General features: G+C 38.6%; 1 protein-coding gene across 1 annotated transcript in view; it reads right to left on the reverse strand.

The window, feature by feature from the left end:
* The window catches only part of LOC128700140 (muscle calcium channel subunit alpha-1-like), a 139,395-nt gene that overhangs the window by 93,414 nt on the left and 21,881 nt on the right, over window positions 1-24,100 (reverse strand). The window contains exons 3-4 of the mRNA XM_070100786.1: window positions 18,530-18,651; window positions 10,312-10,464 (exon numbers count right to left, since the gene is read on the reverse strand). Of these exons, the coding sequence (XP_069956887.1) occupies window positions 10,312-10,464; window positions 18,530-18,651 (275 nt within the window). The remainder of the gene's footprint in view (window positions 1-10,311; window positions 10,465-18,529; window positions 18,652-24,100) is intronic.

Here is a 24,100-nt window from a genome sequence, read left to right on the forward strand (position 1 = left end):
AAGAGGGGTTGTTGAGGTGGTTTGGTCATTTAGAGAGAATGGATCAAAGTAGAATGACATGGAAAGCATATAAATCTATAGGGGAAGGAAGGCGGGGTAGGGGTCATCCTCGAAAGGGTTGGAGAGAGGGGGTAAAGGAGGTTTTGTGGGCAAGGGGCTTGGGCTTCCAGCAAGCGTGCGTGAGCGTGTTAGATAGGAGTGAATGGAGACGAATGGTACTTGGGACCTGACGATCTGTTGGAGTGTGAGCAGGGTAATATTTAGTGAAGGGATTCAGGGAAACCGGTTATTTTCATATAGTCGGACTTGAGTCCTGGAAATGGGAAGTACAATGCCTGCACTTTAAAGGAGGGGTTTGGGATATTGGCAGTTTGCAGGGATATGTTGTGTATCTTTATATGTGTATGCTTCTTAACTGTTGTATTCCGAGCACCTCTGCAAAAACAGTGATAATGTGCGAGTGTGGTGAAAGTGTTGAATGATGATGAAAGTATTTTCTTTTTGGGGATTTTCTTTCTTTCCTGGGTCACCCTGCCTCGGTGGGAGATGGCCGACTTGTTGAAAAAAAAAAAATATGTATATTATATTATATTAATACGTATATATATATATATATATATATATATTATATTAATATACATATATATATATATATATATATTTTTTTTTTCCAACATATATATATATATATATATATATATATATATATTGTAGGTAGTAGGTTGGTAGACAGCAACCGCCCAGGGAGGTACTACCGTCCTGCCAAGTGAGTGTAAAACGAAAGCCTGTAATTGTTTTACATGATGGTAGGATTGCTGGTGTCCTTTTTTTCTGTCTCATGAGCATGCAAGATTTCAGGTATGTCTTGCTACTTCTACTTACACTTAGGTCACACAACACATACATGTACAAGCATATGTATACACACCCCTCTGGGTTTTCTTCTATTTTCTTACTAGCTCTTGTTCTTGTTTATTTCCTCTTATCTCCATGGGGAAGTGGAACAGAATTCTTCCTCCGTAAGCTATGCGTGTTGTAAGAGGCGACTAAAATGCCAGGAGCAAGGGGCTAGTAACCCCTTCTCCTGTATATATTACTAAATGTGAAAGGAGAAACTTTTGTTTTTCCTTTTGGGCCACCCCGCCTCGGTGGGATACAGCCGATGTGTTGAAAGAAAGAAAGATATATATATATATATATATATATATATATATATATATATATATATATATATATATATATATATATATATATTTTTTCAACAAGTCGGTCGTCTCCCACCGAGGTAGGGTGACCCAAAAAAAAAGAAAGAAAATCCCCAAAAAGAAAATACTTTCATCATCATTCAACACTTTCACCACACTCACACATTATCACTGCTTTTGCAGAGGTGCTCAGAATACAACAGTTTAGAAGCATATACGTATAGAGATACACAACATATCCCTCCAAACTGCCAATATCCCAAACCCCTCCTTTAAAGTGCAGGCATTGTACTTCCCATTTCCAGGACTCAAGTCCGACTATATGAAAATAACCGGTTTCCCTGAATCCCTTCACTAAATATTACCCTGCTCACACTCCAACAGATCGTCAGGTCCCAAGTATCATTCGTCTCCATTCACTCCTATCTAACACGCTCATGCACGCTTGCTGGAAGTCCAAGCCCGTCACCCACAAAACCTCCTTTACCCCCTCTTTCCAACCCTTTCGAGGACGACCCCTACCCCTCTTTCCTTCCCCTATAGATTTATATGCTTTCCATGTCATTCTACTTTGATCCATTCTCTCTAAATGACCAAACCACCTCAACAACCCCTCTTCTGCCCTCTGACTAATGCTTTTATTAACTCCACACCTTCTCCTAATTTCCACACTCCGAATTTTCTGCATAATATTTACACCACACATTGCCCTTAGACAGGACATCTCCACTGCCTCCAACCGTCTCCTCGCTGCTGCATTTACCACCCAAGCTTCACATCCATATAAGAGTGTTGGTACTACTATACTTTCATACATTCCCTTCTTTGCCTCCATAGATAGCGTTTTTTGACTCCACATATACCTCAACGCACCACTCACCTTTTTTCCCTCATCAATTCTATGATTAACCTCATCCTTCATAAATCCATCCGCCAACACATCAACTCCCAAGTATCTGAAAACATTCACTTCTTCCATACTCCTCCTCCCCAATTTGATATCCAATTTTTCTTTATCTAAATCATTTGATACCCTCATCACCTTACTCTTTTCTATGTTCACTTTCAACTTTCTACCTTTACACACATTCTCAAACTCATCCACTAACCTTTGCAATTTTTCTTTAGAATCTCCCATAAGCACAGTATCATCAGCAAAAAGTAACTGTGTCAATTCCCATTTTGAATTTGATTCCCCATAATTTAATCCCACCCCTCTCCCGAACACCCTAGCATTTACTTCTTTTACAACCCTATCTATAAATATATTAAACAACCATGGTGACATTACACATCCCTGTCTAAGACCTACTTTTACCAGGAAGTATTCTCCCTCTCTTCTACACACCCTAACCTGAGCCTCACTATCCTCATAGAAGCTCTTTACAGCATTTAGTAACTTACCACCTATTCCATATACTTGCAACATCTGCCACATTGCTCCTCTATCCACTCTATCATATGCCTTTTCTAAATCCATAAATGCAATAAAAACTTCCCTACCTTTATCTAAATACTGTTCACATATATGCTTCAATGTAAACACTTGATCTACACATCCCCTACCCACTCTGAAGCCTCCTTGCTCGTCCGCAATTCTACATTCTGTCTTACCTCTAATTCTTTCAATTATAACCCTACCGTATACTTTTCCTGGTATACTCAGTAAACTTATTCCTCTATAATTTTTACAATCTCTTTTGTCCCCTTTCCCTTTATATAAAGGGACTATACATGCTCTCCGCCAATCCCTAGGTACCTTCCCCTCTTTCATACATTTATTAAACAAAAGTACCAACCACTCCAACACTATATCCCCCCCTGCTTTTAACATTTCTGTCAAGATCCCATCAGTTCCAGCTGCTTTACCCCCTTTCATTCTACGTAATGCCTCACGTACCTCCACCACACTTACATTCTGCTCTTCTTCACTCCTAAAAGATGGTATACCTCCCTGGCCAGTGCATGAAATTACCGCCTCCCATTCTTCCTTAACATTTAAAAGTTCCTCAAAATATTCTCGCCATCTACCTAATACCTCCCTCTCCCCATCTATTAACTCCCCTACTCTGTTTTTAACTGACAAATCAATACTTTCCCTAGGCTTTCTTAACTTGTTTAACTCACTCCAAAATTTTTTCTTATTTTCATTAAAATTTCTTGACAGTGCCTCTCCCACTCTTTCATCTGCTCTCCTTTTGCACTCTCTCACCACTCTCTTCACCTTTCTTTTACTCTCCATATACTCTGCTCTTCTTATAACATTTCTGCTTTGTAAAAACCTCTCGTAAGCTACCTTTTTCTCTTTTATCACACCCTTTACTTCATCATTCCACCAATCACTCCTCTTTCCTCCTGCCCCCACCCTCCTATAACCACAAACTTCTGCCCCACATTCCAATACTGCATTTTTAAAACTATTCCAACCCTCTTCAACCCCCCCCACTACTCATCTTTGCACTAGCCCACCTTTCTGCCAATAGTCGCTTATATCTCGCCCGAACTTCCTCCTCCCTTAGTTTATACACTTTCACCTCCCTCTTACTTGTTGTTGCCACTTTCCTCTTTTCCCATCTACCTCTTACTCTAACTGTAGCTACAACTAAATAATGATCCGATATATCAGTTGCCCCTCTATAAACATGTACATCCTGGAGCCTGCCCATCAACCTTTTATCCACCAATACATAATCTAACAAACTACTTTCATTACGTGCTACATCATACCTTGTATATTTATTTATCCTCTTTTTCATAAAATATGTATTACTTATTACCAAATTTCTTTCTACACATAGCTCAATTAAAGGCTCCCCATTTACATTTATCCCTGGCACCCCAAATTTACCTACTACTCCCTCCATAACATTTTTACCCACTTTAGCATTGAAATCCCCATATATATATATATATATATATATATATATATATATATATATATATATATATATATATATATATATATATATATATATATAAATATATTTATATATTTATATATTATATATATATATATATATATATATATATATATATATATATATATATATATATATATATATATATAAATATATAAATATATTTTTTTTTTTTTTTTTTCAACAAGTGGGCCGTCTCCAACCGAGGCAGGGTGACCCAAAAAAGAAAGAAAATCCCCAAAAAGAAAATACTTTCATCATCATTCAACACTTTCACCACACTCGCACATTATCACTGTTTTTGCAGAGGTGCTCAGAATACAACAGTCTAGAAGCATACACATATAAAGATACACAACAATATATATATATATATATATATATATATACAGTGGACCCCCGGTTAACGACATTTTTTCACTCCAGAAGTATGTTCAGGTGCCAGTACTGACCGAATTTGTTCCCATAAGGAATATTGTGAAGTACATTAGTCCATTTCAGACACCCAAACATACATGTACAAACGCACTTACATAAATACACTTACATAATTGGTCGCATTGGGAGGTGATCGTTATGCGGGGGTCCACTGTATATATTATTGTTATTATTATTTTTTTTTATTATCAAACTGGCCGATTCCCACCAAGGCAGGGTGGCCCGAAAAAGGAAAACTTCCACCATCATTCACTCCATCACTGTCTTGCCAGAAGGGTGCTTTACACTACAGTTTTTAAACTGCAACATTAACACCCCTCCTTCAGAGTGCAGGCACTGTACTTCCCATCTCCAGGACTCAAGTCCGGCCTGCCGGTTTCCCTGAACCCCTTCATAAATGTTACTTTGCTCACACTCCAACAACACGTCAAGTATTAAAACCCATTTGTCTCCATTCACTCCTATCAAACACACTCACGCATGCCTGCTGGAAGTCCAAGCCCCTCGCACACAAAACCTCCTTTACCCCCTCCCTCCAACCTTTCCTAGGCCGACCCCTACCCCGCCTTCCTTCCACTACAGATTTATACACTCTCGAAGCCATTCTGTTTTGTTCCATTCTCTCTACATGTCCGAACCACCTCAACAACCCTTCCTCAGCCCTCTGGACAACAGTTTTGGTAATCCCGCACCTCCTCCTAACTTCCAAACTATGAATTCTCTGCATTATATTCACACCACACATTGCCCTCAGACGTGACATCTCCACTGCCTCCAGCCTTCTCCTCGCTGCAACATTCATCACCCATGCTTCACACCCATATAAGAGCATTGGTAAAACTATACTCTCATACATTCCCCTCTTTGCCTCTAAGGACAAAGTTCTTTGTCTCCACAGACTCCTAAGTGCACCACTCACCCTTTTCCCCTCATCAATTCTATGATTCACCTCATCTTTCATAGACCCATCCGCTGACACGTCCACTCCCAAATATCTGAATACATTCACCTCCTCCATACTCTCTCCCTCTAATCTGATATCCAATCTTTCATCACCTAATCTTTTTGTTATCCACATAACCTTACTCTTTCCTGTATTCACTTTTAATTTTCTTCTTTTGCATACCCTACCAAATTCATCCACCAATCTCTGCAACTTCTCTTCAGAATCTCCCAAGAGCACAGTGTCATCAGCAAAGAGCAACTGTGACAACTCCCACTTTATGTGTGATTCTTTATCTTTTAACTCCATGGCTCTTGCCAAGACCCTCGCATTTACTTCTCTTACAACCCCATCTATAAATATATTAAACAACCATGGTGACATCACACATCCTTGTCTAAGGCCTACTTTTACTGGGAAATAATTTCCCTCTTTCCTACATACTCTAACTTGAGCCTCACTATCCTCGTAAAAACTCTTCACTGCTTTCAGTAACCTACCTTCTACACCATACACCTGCAACATCTGCCACATTGCCCCCCTATCCACCCTGTCATACGCCTTTTCCAAATCCATAAATGCCACAAAGACCTCTTTAGCCTTATCTAAATACTGTTCACTTATGTGTTTCACTGTAAACACCTGGTCCACACACATCCCTACCTTTCCTAAAGCCTCCTTGTTCATCTGCTATCCTATTCTCCATCTTACTCTTAATTCTTTCAATAATAACTCTACCATACACTTTACCAGGTATACTCAACAAACTTATCCCCCTATAATTTTTGCACTCTCTTTTATCCCCTTTGCCTTTATACAAAGGAACTATGCATGCTCTCTGCCAATCCCTAGGTACCTTACCCTCTTCCATACATTTATTAAATAATTGCACCAACCACTCCAAAACTATATCCCCACCTGCTTTAAACATTTCTATCTTTATCCCATCAATCCCGGCTGCCTTACCCCCTTTCATTTTACCTACTGCCTCACGAACTTCCCCCACACTCACAACTGGCTCTTCCTCACTCCTACAAGATGTTATTCCTCATTGCCCTATACACGAAATCACAGCTTCCCTATCTTCATCAACATTTATCAATTCCTCAAAATATTCCCTCCATCTTCCCAATACCTCTAACTCTCCATTTAACAACTCTCCTCTCCTATTTTTAATTGTCAAATCCATTTGTTCTCTAGGCTTCCTTAACTTGTTAATCTCACTCCAAAACTTTTTCTTATTTTCAACAAAATTTGTTGATAACATCTCACCTACTCTCTCATTTGCTCTTTTTTTACATTGCTTCACCACTCTCTTAACCCTTTCAGGGTCCGTCCCGTAGATCTACGGCTTTACGTTCAGGGTCCAAACCGTAGATCTACGCCATGAGCTCAGCTCACTCTGATAAACTGTGAGTGGTACATTTGGGCCTAGATATGAGAGAATACATCTATGTGGTATGTGTGCACCACATAAAACAGATCCTGCAGCACACTGTGTATAATGAGAGAAAAAAACTTAAATCATGATTTTTCGATTAAAACAGCAACTTTGCAGTGTTTTTTCGTATGTTTTTAATAGTTGTATTTGCGATTTCTTGGTCTCATTTGATAGAATGGAAGACATATTACAGAAATAGAGATGATTTTGATTGGTTTTAGCACTGGAAATGGCTTGAAACTGAGCTCAAAGTAGCGGAAATGTTAAATTTTTGCCGATATTCAAGAGTAAACAAACGACCTCACACGTCTAATACACAACAGCTGGTGGGTCTAATATACATTCACAAATATGGTGATGATATTTATACAATTATTACAGTATTGCATAACAGTAAATCTTCTATTTTTTGGTGTGAATAAAAATTCATTATGTGAATAAAAAATCAAAATGGAATTTATTTGTAAAGCCTCAAAACATAACTAATGAACAGAGGAAACGTTAGTTTAGTGCCAGGAATGCCTACATTGTTTATTCTGGACCCTATTTTGAAATTGGAATATTTTGAACTTTGTGTTAAATTGGCCAAATTAACAATTTCCGATCACTTTATTTTGTAGTTGAAACAGTTGACTTGGCGATTTCTTGTGCTCAATCGATAGAATAGAAGTAATACTAGTGAAATAGCTAAGAATTTGGTTGATTGGAATAATGTAATTGGCCTAAAATGGGAGTCAAAGTCGGCAAAATCGCCGATTCGTAAATGTCGCTGACACATCAAAATTCGCGAGAGCATAATTTCGTCAATTTTCCACCAAATTTCGTACTTTTTGTTTTATTACCTTCACAAAAAGATTCTCTACGATTTCATAAGAAAAAATAACAAATTTTTTTTTTTTGAAAATTCTTGGACACTGGTGCGTGACTCCAGATTTGGGCCTTGGACCCTGAAAGGGTTAACCTCTCTCTTTTTCTCCATATACTCTTCCCTCCTTGCATCACTTCTACTTTGTAAAAACTTCTCATATGCTAACTTTTTCTCCCTTACTACTCTCTTTACATCATCATTCCACCAATCGCTCCTCTTCCCTCCCCCACCCACTTTTCTGTAACCACAAACTTCTGCTGAACACTCTAACACTACATTTTTAAACCTACCCCATACCTCTTCGACCCCATTGCCTATGCTCTCATTAGCCCATCTATCCTCCAATAGCTGTTTATATCTTACCCTAACTGCCTCCTCTTTTAGTTTATAAACCTTCACCTCTCTCTTCTCTGATGCTTCTATTCTCCTTGTATCCCATCTACCTTTTACTCTCAGTGTAGCTACAACTAGAAAGTGATCTGATATATCTGTGGCCCCTCTATAAACATGTACATCCTGAAGTCTACTCAACAGTCTTTTATCTACCAATACATAATCCAACAAACTACTGTCATTTCGCCCTACATCATATCTTGTATACTTATTTATCCTCTTTTTCTTAAAATATGTATTACCTATAACTAAACCCCTTTCTATACAAAGTTCAATCAAAGGGCTCCCATTATCATTTACACCTGGCACCCCAAACTTACCTACCACACCCTCTCTAAAAGTTTCTCCTACTTTAGCATTCAGGTCCCCTACCACAATTACTCTCTCACTTGGTTCAAAGGCTCCTATACATTCACTTAACATCTCCCAAAATCTCTCTCTCTCCTCTACATTCCTCTCTTCTCCAGGTGCATACACGCTTATTATGACCCACTTTTCGCATCCAACCTTCACTTTAATCCACATAATTCTTGAATTTACACATTCATATTCTCTTTTCTCCTTCCATAACTGATCCTTCAACATTACTGCTACCCCTTCCTTTGCTCTAACTCTCTCATATACTCCAGATTTAATCCCATTTATTTCCCCCCACCGTAACTCCCCCACCGTAACTCCCCTACCCCCTTCAGCTTTGTTTCGCTTAGGGCCAGGACATCCAACTTCTTTTCATTCATAACATCAGCAATCATCTGTTTCTTGTCATCCGCACTACATCCACGCACATTCAAGCATCCCAGTTTTATAAAGTTTTTCTTCTTCTCTTTTTTTAGTAAATGTCTACAGGAGAAGGGGTTACTAGCCCATTGCTCCCGGCATTTTAGTCGCCTCATACGACACGCATGGCTTACGGAGGAAAGATTCTTTTCCACTTCCTCATGGACAATAGAAGAAATAAAGAAGAACAAGAGCTATTTAGAAAAAGGAGAAAAACCTAGATGTATGTATATATATATATGCATGTGCGTGTCTGTGAAGTGTGACCAAAGTGTAAGTAGGAGTATCAAGATATCCCTGTTATCTAGCGTGTTTATGAGACAGAAAAAGAAACCAGCAATCCTACCATCATGCAAAACAGTTACAGGTTTCTGTTTCACAGTCATCTGGCAGGAAGGTAGTACTTCCCTGGGTGGTTGCTGTCTACCAACCTACTATATATACATGTATATATATATATATATTCTAGGTAGTAGGTTGGTAGACAGGAACCACCCAGGGAGGTACTACCGTCCTGCCAAGTGAGTGTAAAACGAAAGCCTGTGACTGTTTTACATGATGGTAGGATTGCTAGTGTCCTTTTTCTCTGTCTCATAAACATGCAACATTTCAGGTACGTCTTACTACTTCTACTTGCACTTAGGTCACACTACACATACATGTACAAGCATATATATACACACACCCCTCTGGGTTTTCTGCTATTTTCTTTCTAGTTCTTGCTCTTGTTTATTTCCTCTTACCTCCATTGGGAAGTGGAACAGGATTCTTCCTCCGTAAGCCATGCGTGTTGTAAGAGGCGACTAAAATGCCGGGAGCAAGGGGCTAGTAACCCCTTCTCCTGTATAAATTACTGAATTTAAAAAGAGAAACTTTTGTTTTTCTTTTTGGGCCACCCTGCCTCAGTGGGATACGGCCGGTTTGTTGAAAGAAGAAGAATCTTTATTTCTACAAATACATGCATAAGGTATACAGGCCTAGCTGACATCAATAACACACTACTATATAGAAAGCCCCTTATTATGCAGAACATTTCGGGCTAATTAGGTCAGTTTTGTCCCCAGGATGCTACCCACACCAGTTGACTAACATTCAGGTACCTATTTTATTGATAGATGAACAGGTGCCTTAAGGAAACATGTCCTAATGTTTTAACCCATACCGGGGATCAACCCCCAAACCTCAGTGTGTGAGCTGAGTGCACTAGCATCAAGTTACAGGACACCAGCATCACATTCATACAGTATATCTTTCAGCTGCAAAGGTACCTGAAATATATCTACCTATTGTACATCACCTTACCTTTTGCTTATTCACTATTAACTTACCCGTTTCATTATTATAGCATGTGAAATGAAGTGCACCGGAGAAAAGCTCCAAACCAATGATGGCATAGATGATGATGACAAACATAACAAGAAGAGCAATGTTGAGCAGTGGGACCATAGCCTTCAGAATAGAGTTTAACACCACCTGCAGACCTGTAACAAGGCAAGAGCTATGATAATGGTTTGCATCATAATGATGGTTTCAATAGGGTTAATGGCAACAGCAATGATATTAAAGTTGAAACTGAAAATCAGTTTTAATGAGTAACACAATTAACAAGGTATGTTTACATATGTTCTCCATGGGGAAATGGAACAGAATTCTTCCTCCGTAAGCCATGCGTGTTGTAAGAGGCGACTAAAATGCCGGGAGCAAGGGGCTAGTAACCCAATTTCCTGTATACATTACTAGAGTTAAAAAGAGAAACTTTTCTTTTTCTTTTTGGAACACCCTGCCTCAGTGGGATATGGCCAGTTTGTTGAAAGAAAAAAAGTTTACATACGTATAAAGAGACTGTATTAGTTCCTAAGTGATATAAAATTACTTATAAAAATTCATCTCTGATAGTTTTACACACCTGAGACAAAAAGAAAAAATATAAGATTACCTAGTGTTTTGTGTCTGATATTCCATATGATACTTAAGTGTCATACTGATGGCATCAGTGACCTGATAAAGTGGAACCTCGGTTTTCGCAATTAATTCATTCCAGAAAGTCCGACGAAAACCGAATTCGATGAAAACTGAAGCAATATTTCCTATAAGAAATAATGTAAGTCCAATTAATCCGTTCCATACACCCAAAAGTGGGGTTTTCGCAATTAATTCATTCCAGAAAGTCCGACGAAAACCGAATTCGATGAAAACTGAAGCAATATTTCCTATAAGAAATAATGTAAGTCCAATTAATCCGTTCCATACACCCAAAAGTATTAACAAAAAATATATTTTATAGAGAATAACTATAGTTTTCAAGGGGCTAGTAACCCCTTCTCCTGTATATATTACTAAATGTAAAAGGAGAAACTTTCGTTTTTCCTTTTGAGCCACCACGCCTCGGTGGGATACGGCCGGTGTGTTGAAAGAAGAACTATAGTTTTACATACAGAAAACAATGAGAAATAAATATAAAGGAATAATGAAATGGATAAATGAACATTTAACATCACTTTTACCTTTACTGAAGACTCTTGTTGGCGTATGGAAGACGGTGAAGAGGGGAGAGGGAATCTCTACCACCATCACTACCACCCTCTACCACCATCACAACCACTACTACCCTCTACCACCATCACTACCACCCTCTACCACCATCACCACCATCACTACCACCATCACCACCACCCTCTACTAACTATAAACAGCCAGACTGACTCTGAACACATGAGATGCTTTGTGTGGGCGTGGGCAGACACGTTCAGTATGGCGGACCACTGTCAACTCGACGAAAACTGAGGTGATGAATGAAAATATTTTTTTTTTTTATTATCACACCGGCCGATTCCCACCAAGGCAGGGTGGCCCGAAAAAGAAAAACTTTCACCATCATTCACTCCATCACTGTCTTGCCAGAAGGGTGCTTTACACTACAGTTTTTAAACTGCAACATTAACACCCCTCCTTCAGAGTGCAGGCACTGTACTTCCCATCTCCAGGACTCAAGTCCGGCCTGCCGGTTTCCCTGAATCCCTTCATAAATGTTACTTTGCTCACACTCCAACAGCACGTCAAGTATTAAAAACCATTTGTCTCCATTCACTCCTATCAAACACGCTCACGCATGCCTGCTGGAAGTCCAAGCCCCTCGCACACAAAACCTCCTTTACCCCCTCCCTCCAACCCTTCCTAGGCCGACCCCTACCCCGCCTTCCTTCCACTACAGACTGATACACTCTTGAAGTCATTCTGTTTCGCTCCATTCTCTCTACATGTCCGAACCACCTCAACAACCCTTCCTCAGCCCTCTGGACAACAGTTTTGGTAATCCCGCACCTCCTCCTAACTTCCAAACTACGAATTCTCTGCATTATATTCACACCACACATTGCCCTCAGACATGACATCTCCACTGCCTCCAGCCTTCTCCTCGCTGCAACATTCATCACCCACGCTTCACACCCATATAAGAGCGTTGGTAAAACTATACTCTCATACATTCCCCTCTTTGCCTCCAAGGACAAAGTTCTTTGTCTCCACAGACTCCTAAGTGCACCACTCACTCTTTTTCCCTCATCAATTCTATGATTCACCTCATCTTTCATAGACCCATCTGCTGACACGTCCACTCCCAAATATCTGAATACGTTCACCTCCTCCATACTCTCTCCCTCCAATCTGATATTCAATCTTTCATCACCTGATCTTTTTGTTATCCTCATAACCTTACTCTTTCCTGTATTCACCTTTAATTTTCTTCTTTTGCACACCCTACCAAATTCATCCACCAATCTCTGCAACTTCTCTTCAGAATCTCCCAAGAGCACAGTGTCATCAGCAAAGAGCAGCTGTGACAACTCCCACTTTGTGTGTGATTCTTTATCTTTTAACTCCACGCCTCTTGCCAAGACCCTCGCATTTACTTCTCTTACAACCCCATCTATAAATATATTAAACAACCACGGTGACATCACACATCCTTGTCTAAGGCCTACTTTTACTGGGAAAAAATTTCCCTCTTTCCTACATACTCTAACTTGAGCCTCACTATCCTCGTAAAAACTCTTCACTGCTTTCAGTAACCTACCTCCTACACCATACACTTGCAACATCTGCCACATTGCCCCCCTATCCACCCTGTCATACGCCTTTTCCAAATCCATAAATGCCACAAAGACCTCTTTAGCCTTATCTAAATACTGTTCACTTATATGTTTCACTGTAAACACCTGGTCCACACACCCCCTACCTTTCCTAAAGCCTCCTTGTTCATCTGCTATCCTATTCTCCGTCTTACTCTTAATTCTTTCAATTATAACTCTACCATACACTTTACCAGGTACACTCAACAGACTTATCCCCCTATAATTTTTGCACTCTCTTTTATCCCCTTTGCCTTTATACAAAGGAACTATGCATGCTCTCTGCCAATCCCTAGGTACCTTACCTTCTTCCATACATTTATTAAATAATTGCACCAACCACTCCAAAACTATATCCCCACCTGCTTTTAACATTTCTATCTTTATCCCATCAATCCCGGCTGCCTTACCCCCTTTCATTTTACCTACTGCCTCACGAACTTCCCCCACACTCACAACTGGCTCTTCCTCACTCCTACAAGATGTTATTCCTCCTTGCCCTATACACGAAATCACAGCTTCCCTATCTTCATCAACATTTAACAATTCCTCAAAATATTCCTTCCATCTTCCCAATACCTCTAACTCTCCATTTAATAACTCTCCTCTCCTATTTTTAACTGACAAATCCATTTGTTCTCTAGGCTTTCTTAACTTGTTAATCTCACTCCAAAACTTTTTCTTATTTTCAACAAAATTTGTTGATAACATCTCACCCACTCTCTCATTTGCTCTCTTTTTACATTGCTTCACCACTCTCTTAACTTCTCTCTTTTTCTCCATATACTCTTCCCTCCTTGCATCACTTCTACTTTGTAAAAACTTCTCATATGCTAACTTTTTCTCCCTTACTACTCTCTTTACATCATCATTCCACCAATCGCTCCTCTTCCCTCCTGCACCCACTTTCCTGTAACCACAAACTTCTGCTGAACACTCTAACACTACATTTTTAAACCTACCCCATACCTCTTCGACCCCATTGCCTATGCTCTCATTAGCCCATCTATCCTCCAATAGCTGTTTATATCTTACCCTAACTGCCTCCTCTTTTAGTTTATAAACCTTCACCTCTCTCTTCCCTGATGCTTCTATTCTCCTTGTATCCCATCTACCTTTTACTCTCAGTGTAGCTACAACTAGAAAGTGATCTGATATATCTGTGGCCCCTCTATAAACATGTACATCCTGAAGTCTACTCAACAGTCTTTTATCTACCAATACATAATCCAACAAACTACTGTCATTTCGCCCTACATCATATCGTGTATACTTATTTATCCTCTTTTTCTTAAAATATGTATTACCTATAACTAAACCCCTTTCTATACAAAGTTCAATCAAAACTGGGACAAAATTTTGACAAAAAAAAATTGTCAAAATCCAAATTCAACAAAAACTAGGGCAAACAAAAACCAAGGTTCCACTGTACTTCCTGGAAATTTTTCACAGAACACACTAGCAATACACTTGAAACAAATGCTTCATTGATATCCTTCATACAAATAAAAGGTCCAAAAGTGGGGAACAATTTGCTAGATGAATTGAGAATTTGTAACTTTCTGAATGAATTCAAAGAAAACTTGAAAAAAAGTGTGCTTAATGTATTTCTCGGAAAATTTTTTGAATGTAACCCCTTAAACTGCCAGTATACTTTTACATCCAAGATAAAAATTATACTATGCTCCTGCTTTTATTAATTATCCTTCTTCTTTCAACAAACTGGCAGTATCCCACCCAAACAGGGTGATCCAAAAAGAAAAACAAAACTTTCTCTTTTTAACTTTAAAAAGAGAAGGGGTTACTAGCCCCTTTCTCCCAGCATTTTAATTGCCTCTTATACAATACAATTTTCATTTCTTTGCAAGTTTCCATCGAGATTCTGTAGTTACAATAATGATTTGCAATGCAAAGAGAGCCACTATCATGCCACGGCATTATGGGCAGACTAAATTAATGGCTTACAGATTACTTAATACTACTAGAGAAACTGATCACCGTTTAAGTCGTACATCTGTTTTTATTTAAAGCAGACAGTAAGTTAACTTTAGTTACAATCTGGAGATATTACATTAGGACAATTTGAAAGTATTCTGAAGGTTATGTATATCAAGAGTAAATCTTTCAACACTTTCAACACACCGGCCGTATCCCACAGAGGCAGGGTGGCCCAAAAGGAAACACGAAAGTTTCTCCTTTTACATTTAGTAATATATATAGGAGAAGGGGTTACTAGCCCCTTGCTCCTGGCATTTTAGTCACCTCTTACAACACACATAGCTTACGGAGGAAGAATTCTGTTCCACTTCCCCATGGAGATGAGAGGAAATAAACAAGAACAAGAACTAGTAAGAAAATAGAAGAAAACCCAGAGGGGTGTGTATATATATGCTTGTACATGCATGTGTAGTGTGACCAAAGAGTAAGCAGAAGTAGCAAGACATACCTGAAATCTTGCATGTTTATGAAACAGAAAAAAGATAACAATCCTACAATTGTGTAAAACAACTACAGGTTTCCATTTTACACTCACTTGGTAGGACAGTAGTACCTCCCTGGGCAGCTGCTGTCTATCAACCTACTACAGGTGCACATCCTTTTATCCGAAACCCTTGGGGCCTGTATTGTTTTGAATTTCAGACTTTTTCGAATTTCAGAAGGATTCTCAACGCTGCCATGTGGCGGCGTGACCCAGCATGGAGATGACTGATGCTCTACACTCCACAAAAAAAAAAAAAAACTTCGGTTTTCGGAACTTTTCAATTTCAGAATTTTGGACAGAGATTTGGACCTGTACATAGGTTTTATTAATAGGTTTTATTGATGGGGAGTAACGCTGCAGATGTTGCAAGCACATAGGTAGTAAGTTACTAAATGCTGTAAAGAGTTTTTATGAGGAAAGCGAGGCTCAGGTTAGGGTGTGAAGGAGACAGGGAGATTACTTCCCAGTAAAAGAAAGTCTAAGACAGGGATGTGTAATGTCACCATGGTTGTTTAATATATTAATAGATGGGGTTGTAAAAGAAGTAAATGCTAGGGTGTTGGGGAGAGGAGTGGGATTAAATTAAGGGTAATCAAGTACAAAATGGAAATTTGACACAGTTACTTTTTGCTGATGATACTGTGCTTATGGGAGATTCTAAAGAAAAGTTACATAGTAGGCGAGTTTGGGAGGGTGTGTAAAAGTAGAAAGTTTTTCAACATAGATAAGAGCAAGGTGATGAGGGTATCAAATGATTTAGATAAAGAAAAATTGGATATCACATTGGAGAGAGGGAGTATGGAAGAAGTGAATGTTTTCAGACATTTGGGATTGACTTGTCAGCAGATGGGTTTATGAAGGATGAGGTTAACCATAGAATTGATGAAGCAAAAAAGGTGAGTGGTGTGTTGAGGTATATGTGGAGACAAAAAGACATTATCTATGGAGGCAAAGAAGGTAATGTATGAAAGTATAGTGGTACCAACACACTTACATGGGTGTGACACATGGGTTGTAAATGCTACAGCGAGGTGGCAGCTGGAGATGTTCTCTCTAAGGGCAATGTGTGGTGCAAATATGATGCAGAGAATTTGGAGTGTGAAAATTAGGTGGTGTGTAGTTACTAAAAGCATTAGTCAGAGGGCTGAAGATGGGTTGTTGAGGTGGTTTGATCATTTAGAGAGAATGGATCAAAGCAGAATGACTTTGAGAGCATATAAATCTGTAGGGGAAGGAAGGCGGGGTAGGGGCCATCCTCAAAAAGGTTGAAGGGAGGGGGGTAAAGGTTGTTTAGTGGGCGAGGGACTTGCACTTCTAGCAAGCGCGTGCGAGCGTGTTAGATGGGAGTAAATGGAGATGAATGGTTTTTGGTCCCTGATAAGCTGTTGGAGTGTGAGCAGGGTGATATTTGGTGAAGGGATTCAGGGAAAGTGGTTATTATAGATTTAGCCAGACCTGAGTCCTGGAAATGGGAAGTACAATGCCTGCACTTTAAAGGAGGGGTCTGGTATATTGACAGTTTGATGGGACTTCTAAACTGTCGTATCTCAGTGCCTCTGCAAAGACAGTGATTATGTATGAGTGTGGTGAAAGTTTTGAATGATGATGAAAGTATTTTCTTTTTGGGTATTTTCTTTTTTTTTGGATCACCCTGCCTCGGTGGGAGATGGCCGACTTGTTGAGGAGAAAAAAAAAATACATCTTTATTTGCTTGTAATTTCCTTAGATTAAGTTTCATTTTAACACATGCTCAAAATCATAATTATCAAACAAATGAGCTCCTTCAGGCACTTCATTAAATGCTCAATTTTCACTAAAATTTGTACAGATATTACAATATGTATTTTATATTTTAATGTCCTACATTCATATAGTGACCAATATATTCTGTTTTTACAGTTAGTATTAGCCTTACTGCCCAAAATGTTATACATAACTCTGGGGTTTTCTCTGCTCTAGTGTATACATTCCAAGTATAATATAGCACTTTGAGGTATTCACAGTAGCTTAAATGTTTCATTGGCTCTATGTGGTCAGTAAACACACACTACCTTTTCCAGCTTTGACAGAACGGAGCTGTTAACACAATATTCTAAATGCGAGAGCCCAAGCGATAAGTGTCACCACTGGCATTATTGCTCTTGCTTTAAAAGTTCTCAGTACCCACCCTATAATTTTTCTGGCCTTTGTAGAATTTGCTTTACTGTGTTCTCTAAAAGACATCTTCTGACATTTTGCATAATGCTTCTTATGAATACAGTCTCTCCTCACTTAGCGACGTACTCGTTTATCGACGCCTCGGACTTACGACAGACCCTCTGGCCAGTATCATACCTAAATAATGCATATCAGAGCTGATCTCCTCTATTCTGTTTATTACAATATACAGTACACTGCTGTATAAACATTTAAAAATATACCAAAAATGTTATAAATGGTGTAAAGGTGACATTAAAACAATATCAGAGATGGCTGACACAAACTCACTACCATTATAGTATGCTCCTCACTTAACGACAAATTCGTTTAACAAACGTGGTCTTAGGAATGGAACTCCATCGTTAAGTGAGGCGAGGTTGTACTTCCGTCTCTCCATATCTGAGCAATTAGAATTTGTCACCAATGAACATCATGTTATATTCTATTGCCCACTGGAAGACTCAAAATCTGCTTGCAAATTTTCTGTGTCTTTTACGTCTGAAACTAATGATTTCTTAATGTTTCATTTGGTTATGCAAGAGTATATTTTCTTGTGTATGAATTTCATAAATATTTCTGAAAGCACGGGTAGATTTCATGTTACCCACAGCTGTCTGTCAGATGGCTCTCTCATTTTTGTGGACTCATAAACTGATGCTTCTTAGTCTGAATAGGTATGAGGTTCTGAATTCTAGTGAACTGTTCAAGAATATTGCAACAGCTGGATATAGGACTTACTTGGGACACCGGAGACAAGTCTGAGGGGACGCAGGACTCTGAAGGCTCTAAGGGCCTTCACATCAAACCCCGCCTCCCCTCCTTCCCCCTGCATCAGGAAGTCCAATGCCCCACTCACCAACCTGCCAAAAGCACGACATTTCATAACGCTGCTGATGCAAGTGTGGAAAATATTTTGTTACGTTACACAGTATTTTCAATACACTGCATAGGTACATAATATTAGTTGTAAGGAATATCAAGTTCCAATTATGTTAATATATGTATGATCCCTTATATAAGATTTATTTAAAATATGTATATGAGAGAAATTTATTTTAGACATACAGTACACTGGAATAAATTAATGTGTGGACATGGCCTACATGACAGAATTAATGAAGACTTAGGTCAAGGCTATAATTAAATAGCCAACAAAATGCATTACTGAAATTTACATCATTTAGTAAATTAATATATTTAATTATCAACAAGTCTAAGATATGAAATACATTTAAAATAACAAACTAAGTAAAATCTGAGATATTGCAGTTTTCCATTTATATGAATGACTTGAAAGAAGGGCTTAAGAATAACTTGAGCATACTGCATTTTCATAAAAAACTGCATCCCTAGGAAACGGTCTGGACAGAGTAAACAGGTGGAATGAGACATGAATAATGGGATTTACTTGGATAGATGCCATATTATAGAAATGAGTGGAATTTAAAATATTCCCACAGAATACAAACTGTTCAAAGTAAACTGAACCAAAAAAAATGCCCAGAAAGATCAATTTGTCTTTTTCCTGGAATGAAGATGTAGTGTGAAGAACATATTCTGACTGGGAGTTTTAGTTTAATATCCGTATTATGCACCCCATACCCATCCTGTGGGCGGCAGTCAAAGGATTACAGAGGTACATAATGCACCCAGGGACTGGGCCCCAAAGCTTTGATAGCTGAACAAGGGAGAAAGGTAGTGAATCATCTACACGTCTATACATGGTTACAATCATGAACAAATTATAATGTAATGAGCAATTCACACGTCTACACCTGGTCACAACTGTAATGAGTCATTGGTGCAAATATTAATTGGGTCTTGCACACACACATGCACGCATGCATGCACGCACACACAAGCACACACGAACACACACACAAGCACACTCACACATAGGATCACACACAATCAATCAAGTTTATTCTCTATAAGGATTACAATGCGGGGTTTACAGATTTTGGATATTGTGTGGCTTACATGTTTTAAAATACTAATTACAGAGGGGGCCACTAGGACACCTAGCATGGTTAGGCATTTCGGGCAGACTTAGATTAGTTTTAAACTTTAACTTATTACAGATTATGGTATTAAGGCTAAGTGACTACATTATAGTTTGTGAGTTTAGCAATGTGAATGCTTTTGTTTTGGCACAATACATAGTGTCTATATTGGAGTATCATAGGCAAACTTATGACTAGTTAGGATTCATTATTTTAAGATTAAGATTCGTATTTCTGTGTTTATAGTCAATGGGTGAGTGAGTGTAAGTGTGAACCACCAGGTGGTTTACATGTAGTTAGTTGACGGGGTGTATCAGGGAGATAAGATGTTTTCTAACTGTAGTTATCAAGAAAGCATTTTAGGTCAAGGTTAATATTGGAATTTAAGGTCCTGTAGATGTAGATTGCACAGTAGTAAGTGTGGATGTTCTGAACAGGGAGTAAGTTTAGATCTATGAAGAGTGGGGGGGGGGGGGGGGGGGGGGGTGTTGCCAGGGATGGGATTTAGTGATTATTCTTACTGCAGCTTTTTGTTGGGTTATTATTGGCTTTAGATGTGTTGCTGCAGTTGATCCCCAAGCACAAATAGCATAGGTGAGGTATGGATAAATGAGTGAATGGTATAGTGTGAGAAGGGCAGTTTGCGGCACGTAATATCATATCTTGGAGTGGATCCCCACCGTTTTGGATACTTTTTTTGTTATGTGTTGGACATGGGTGCTGAAATTTAGGTTGTTGTCGAGGTATAGACCTAGGAATTTGCCCTCATTATGTCTGGCAATTAGAGTGTTGTCGATCTTAATGTTAAGTTGGGCAACACCTGCTCTGCTACCAAACATAATATAGTAGGTTTTGTCAGTGTTAAGTGTGCTCGTGAGTGTGCACACAAGTGTGCACATTCACGAGCACACACGAGGAGCTATGTATTGACCCCTGAAAGCCAAATAGGCGAGTACACACACACACACACACAAAGCGTAAATACAAACGAGCACACACACACAAACACATGAGCACACAAATACACATCAGAAAATGCCACATTTCTTACAAGAAGTTTTAGCAGAGACATCCTTTATAATCACTATTATCAGAATATGGTATCCAAAACAACCTTAGACTGAGATATTCTTTATTTTTATTTTTACTGTTTGTTCATCTAAGCACAATGAACAAGGTAATTAACTGGAACAAGGCCCATTTGCCAAGCAGAGCAAATGCTGTCCTCCTGGAGGAAGGAACAAATTCAATGCCCACCTAAGCAAAAGCAGAGATAACCAAGCAGAGCTTGGTCTGCATTGTGTCCCTGAGCTAGCAAAGGGAATGCTGGTATGCATATACAGTGGAACCTCAGCTTAATAATTTAATCCGTTCCGTGGCCTCCTTCGTATCCTGATTTCTTCATATGCCGAGTCAATTTTCCTCATTTAAATTAACTGAAAATCTATTGATCCACTCCAGCAGAATTCTTGCTCTCACAAGACACGCAAAATACATTTCAATATGACGCTAATATCAATTCTATGGCTTATTTATCAATCACAATTCATCTCATACGACATAATAAACAATATAAATACAGTGGACCCCCGGTTAACGATATTTTTTCATTCCAGAATTATGTTCAGGTGCCAGTACTGACCGAATTTGTTCCCATAAGGAATATTGTGAAGTAGATTAGTCCATTTCAGACCCCCAAACATACACGTACAAATGCACTTTCATAAATACACTTACATAATTGGTCACATTGGGAGGTGATCGTTAAGCAGGGGTCCACTGTAACATAGAAACATGATATATACTCTAGAATGAATAAAATAAGCCATAATATGGCCAGTGATGGTGGCAGCAGCGGCAGCATCCTCCATTTACTCTCCCACTGACTATAGTATTTTCCCATGCTCTTATAAGAGAAAACAGTGTTTGTAAGGCTAACTGCACTAGTTCACAGTTTCACAAGGAAAACGCTGAAACAATGTATGTACGTAAATTATAAATCAGAAATAGAGAATGTAATAAAGTGATTATTGTCTGTATAATATAGTACAGGTCCTCCATCACAAATCCGGCATCATTGGGACCTGTAGTGTGCCGGATTACTGAGTTTGCCGGATTACTGAGTGGTTAGGTTAGAATACACTTAATAAAATTAACCAACTTGACTTGCACAAAGTTCATTGAAAATCGGCAAAAATCGAACATTTCCGCTTCTTTGAGCTCAATTTCAAGGTACTTTTCGTCATAAAAGCAATCAAAATCGTGTCTATTTCTGTAATATATCTTCCATTCTATCAAACAAGTCCAAAAAAATGAGAATACAACCATAAAAACCATACGAAAATATACTGCAAAGAGGCGGCTAATGGCTGAGAAGTGAACTCCCTTATTTATCGTCTGTCTTTTTTTATTTTTGTTGTACGTTAAGAAGCATCTTTCCATCATACATTGCCCAAGTTTCAATGAACCGAGAAAAAAAATATTTACCAAAAGTCATATATGGCAAGCCCAGGCCAGGTACTGGAAATAAGTCACTTTGTCTGACTTTTTTGGGTTATCCTAGGCTCTCTATACATACACTGCTATGTATGATAATCTATGTAACCGTATTTGTGTATATCTGAATAAACTTATTTACTTCTAGTCTGTTAACTGAGTACAAGAAACCACCCATTCACTTATTTCAACTACCCAATAAAGTGGTCAGAAATTGGCAATTTGGCCGATTTCACACAAATTTCAACAGATGCCAATTTCAAAATAGGATCCAGAATAAACAATGCAGACATTCCTGGCACTAAAATAACATTTTCTCTGTTAATTAGTCATGGCTCCAGGCCCCTCTTATATTACTCTTGCTTACCATTTGGAATTTTTATTCACACAAAAAAATAGAAGATTTACTGTTATGCAGACTACTGCATTATTGTAACAATTGTATAAATAATGTCAACCCAGACTACGTATTGGAATTTGAACTGGCAGGCGGACAGGTATTGGACGGTGACGTCATTTGTTTACTCTTGAACATCGCTACAGAATAGAACATTTTCGTTACTGTGAGTGTAATTTCAAGGTACTTTTCGTCATGAAAGCAATCAAAATCTGTAATATATCTTTTATTCTATCAAATGAGACCAAAAATGAGAATATAAACATAGAAACCATGACTCACAAAATCGTAATGACACGATTGCAAACAAACCATACCCCGGCCGGGATTGAACCCGCGGTCATAGAGTCTCAAAACTCCAGCCCGTCGCGATAGCCACGGGCTAATGGCCGAGAAGTGAACTCCACTATTTATGGTCTGATTCCTTTCATTTTTGGTGTACATTAAGAAGTATCTTTCCATCATACATTGCCGAAGTTTCAATAAGATAACCCAACAAACAACTGAGAAAATAATATAATAATAATAATAATAATAATAATATATTTACTACACGTACATGTAAATAAATAAATAAATAAATAAATAAATAAATAAAAAGTATACAGGCCTAGCTGACATCAGTGACACACTACTACATAGAAAGCCACTTGTTATGCAGAGTATTTCAAGAAAATTAGGTCAGTGTCCCAGGATAACACCCACACTAGTCAGCTAACACCCAGGTACCCATTTACTGATGGGTAAACATAGACAACAGGTGTAAAGAAACACGCCTAATGTTTCTACCCTGGCTGGGAATCGAATATTTACCAAAAATCATATATGGCTAACCCAAGCCAGGTACTAAAAATAAGCCACATTGACTTTTTTGGGTTATCCTAGGTTCTCTACACAAATGCTGCTGTGTGATAATCTACATAGAGAAAACAACTTTTTTGTTTCAGGTGTATATCACAGTTAACCCTGTGCTACACTCCATTTTCTCTAATATAATATAAGCCCCAAGACAGGGATAGGAGAATGCTATGTGTATATCACATCCTCTTCATAACTCCGTCGAACTGCTCGGCATTATGCCAAATATTATTTATTCTAGAGTATTTAACATGTTTTATGTTATTTATATTGTTTATTATGTCATACTAGATCAACTGTGATAGGCAAATAAGCTGTAGTGTAATAATAAAGCATATTCTCCTGCATCATGAGACTGAGCTCATGGCAACCGGTAGTGGCTTCAAAGCCACCTTATCTTTAATGGATAATGTAGTGTGTCGGTGATTTACATAATGAGATGCATTTTTTTTATTCATTGGAACCATGGCTAGGGCTAAAAGTAAGCAGGTTATAACAATAAATGGAGAAAAAGAAATTGGAATGACTTATGCAGCAAGTAGCGCCACCAAACAG

The sequence above is a fragment of the Cherax quadricarinatus genome, chromosome 74 (genome assembly GCF_038502225.1).
Source record: "Cherax quadricarinatus isolate ZL_2023a chromosome 74, ASM3850222v1, whole genome shotgun sequence".
Lineage (NCBI taxonomy): Eukaryota > Metazoa > Arthropoda > Malacostraca > Decapoda > Parastacidae > Cherax > Cherax quadricarinatus.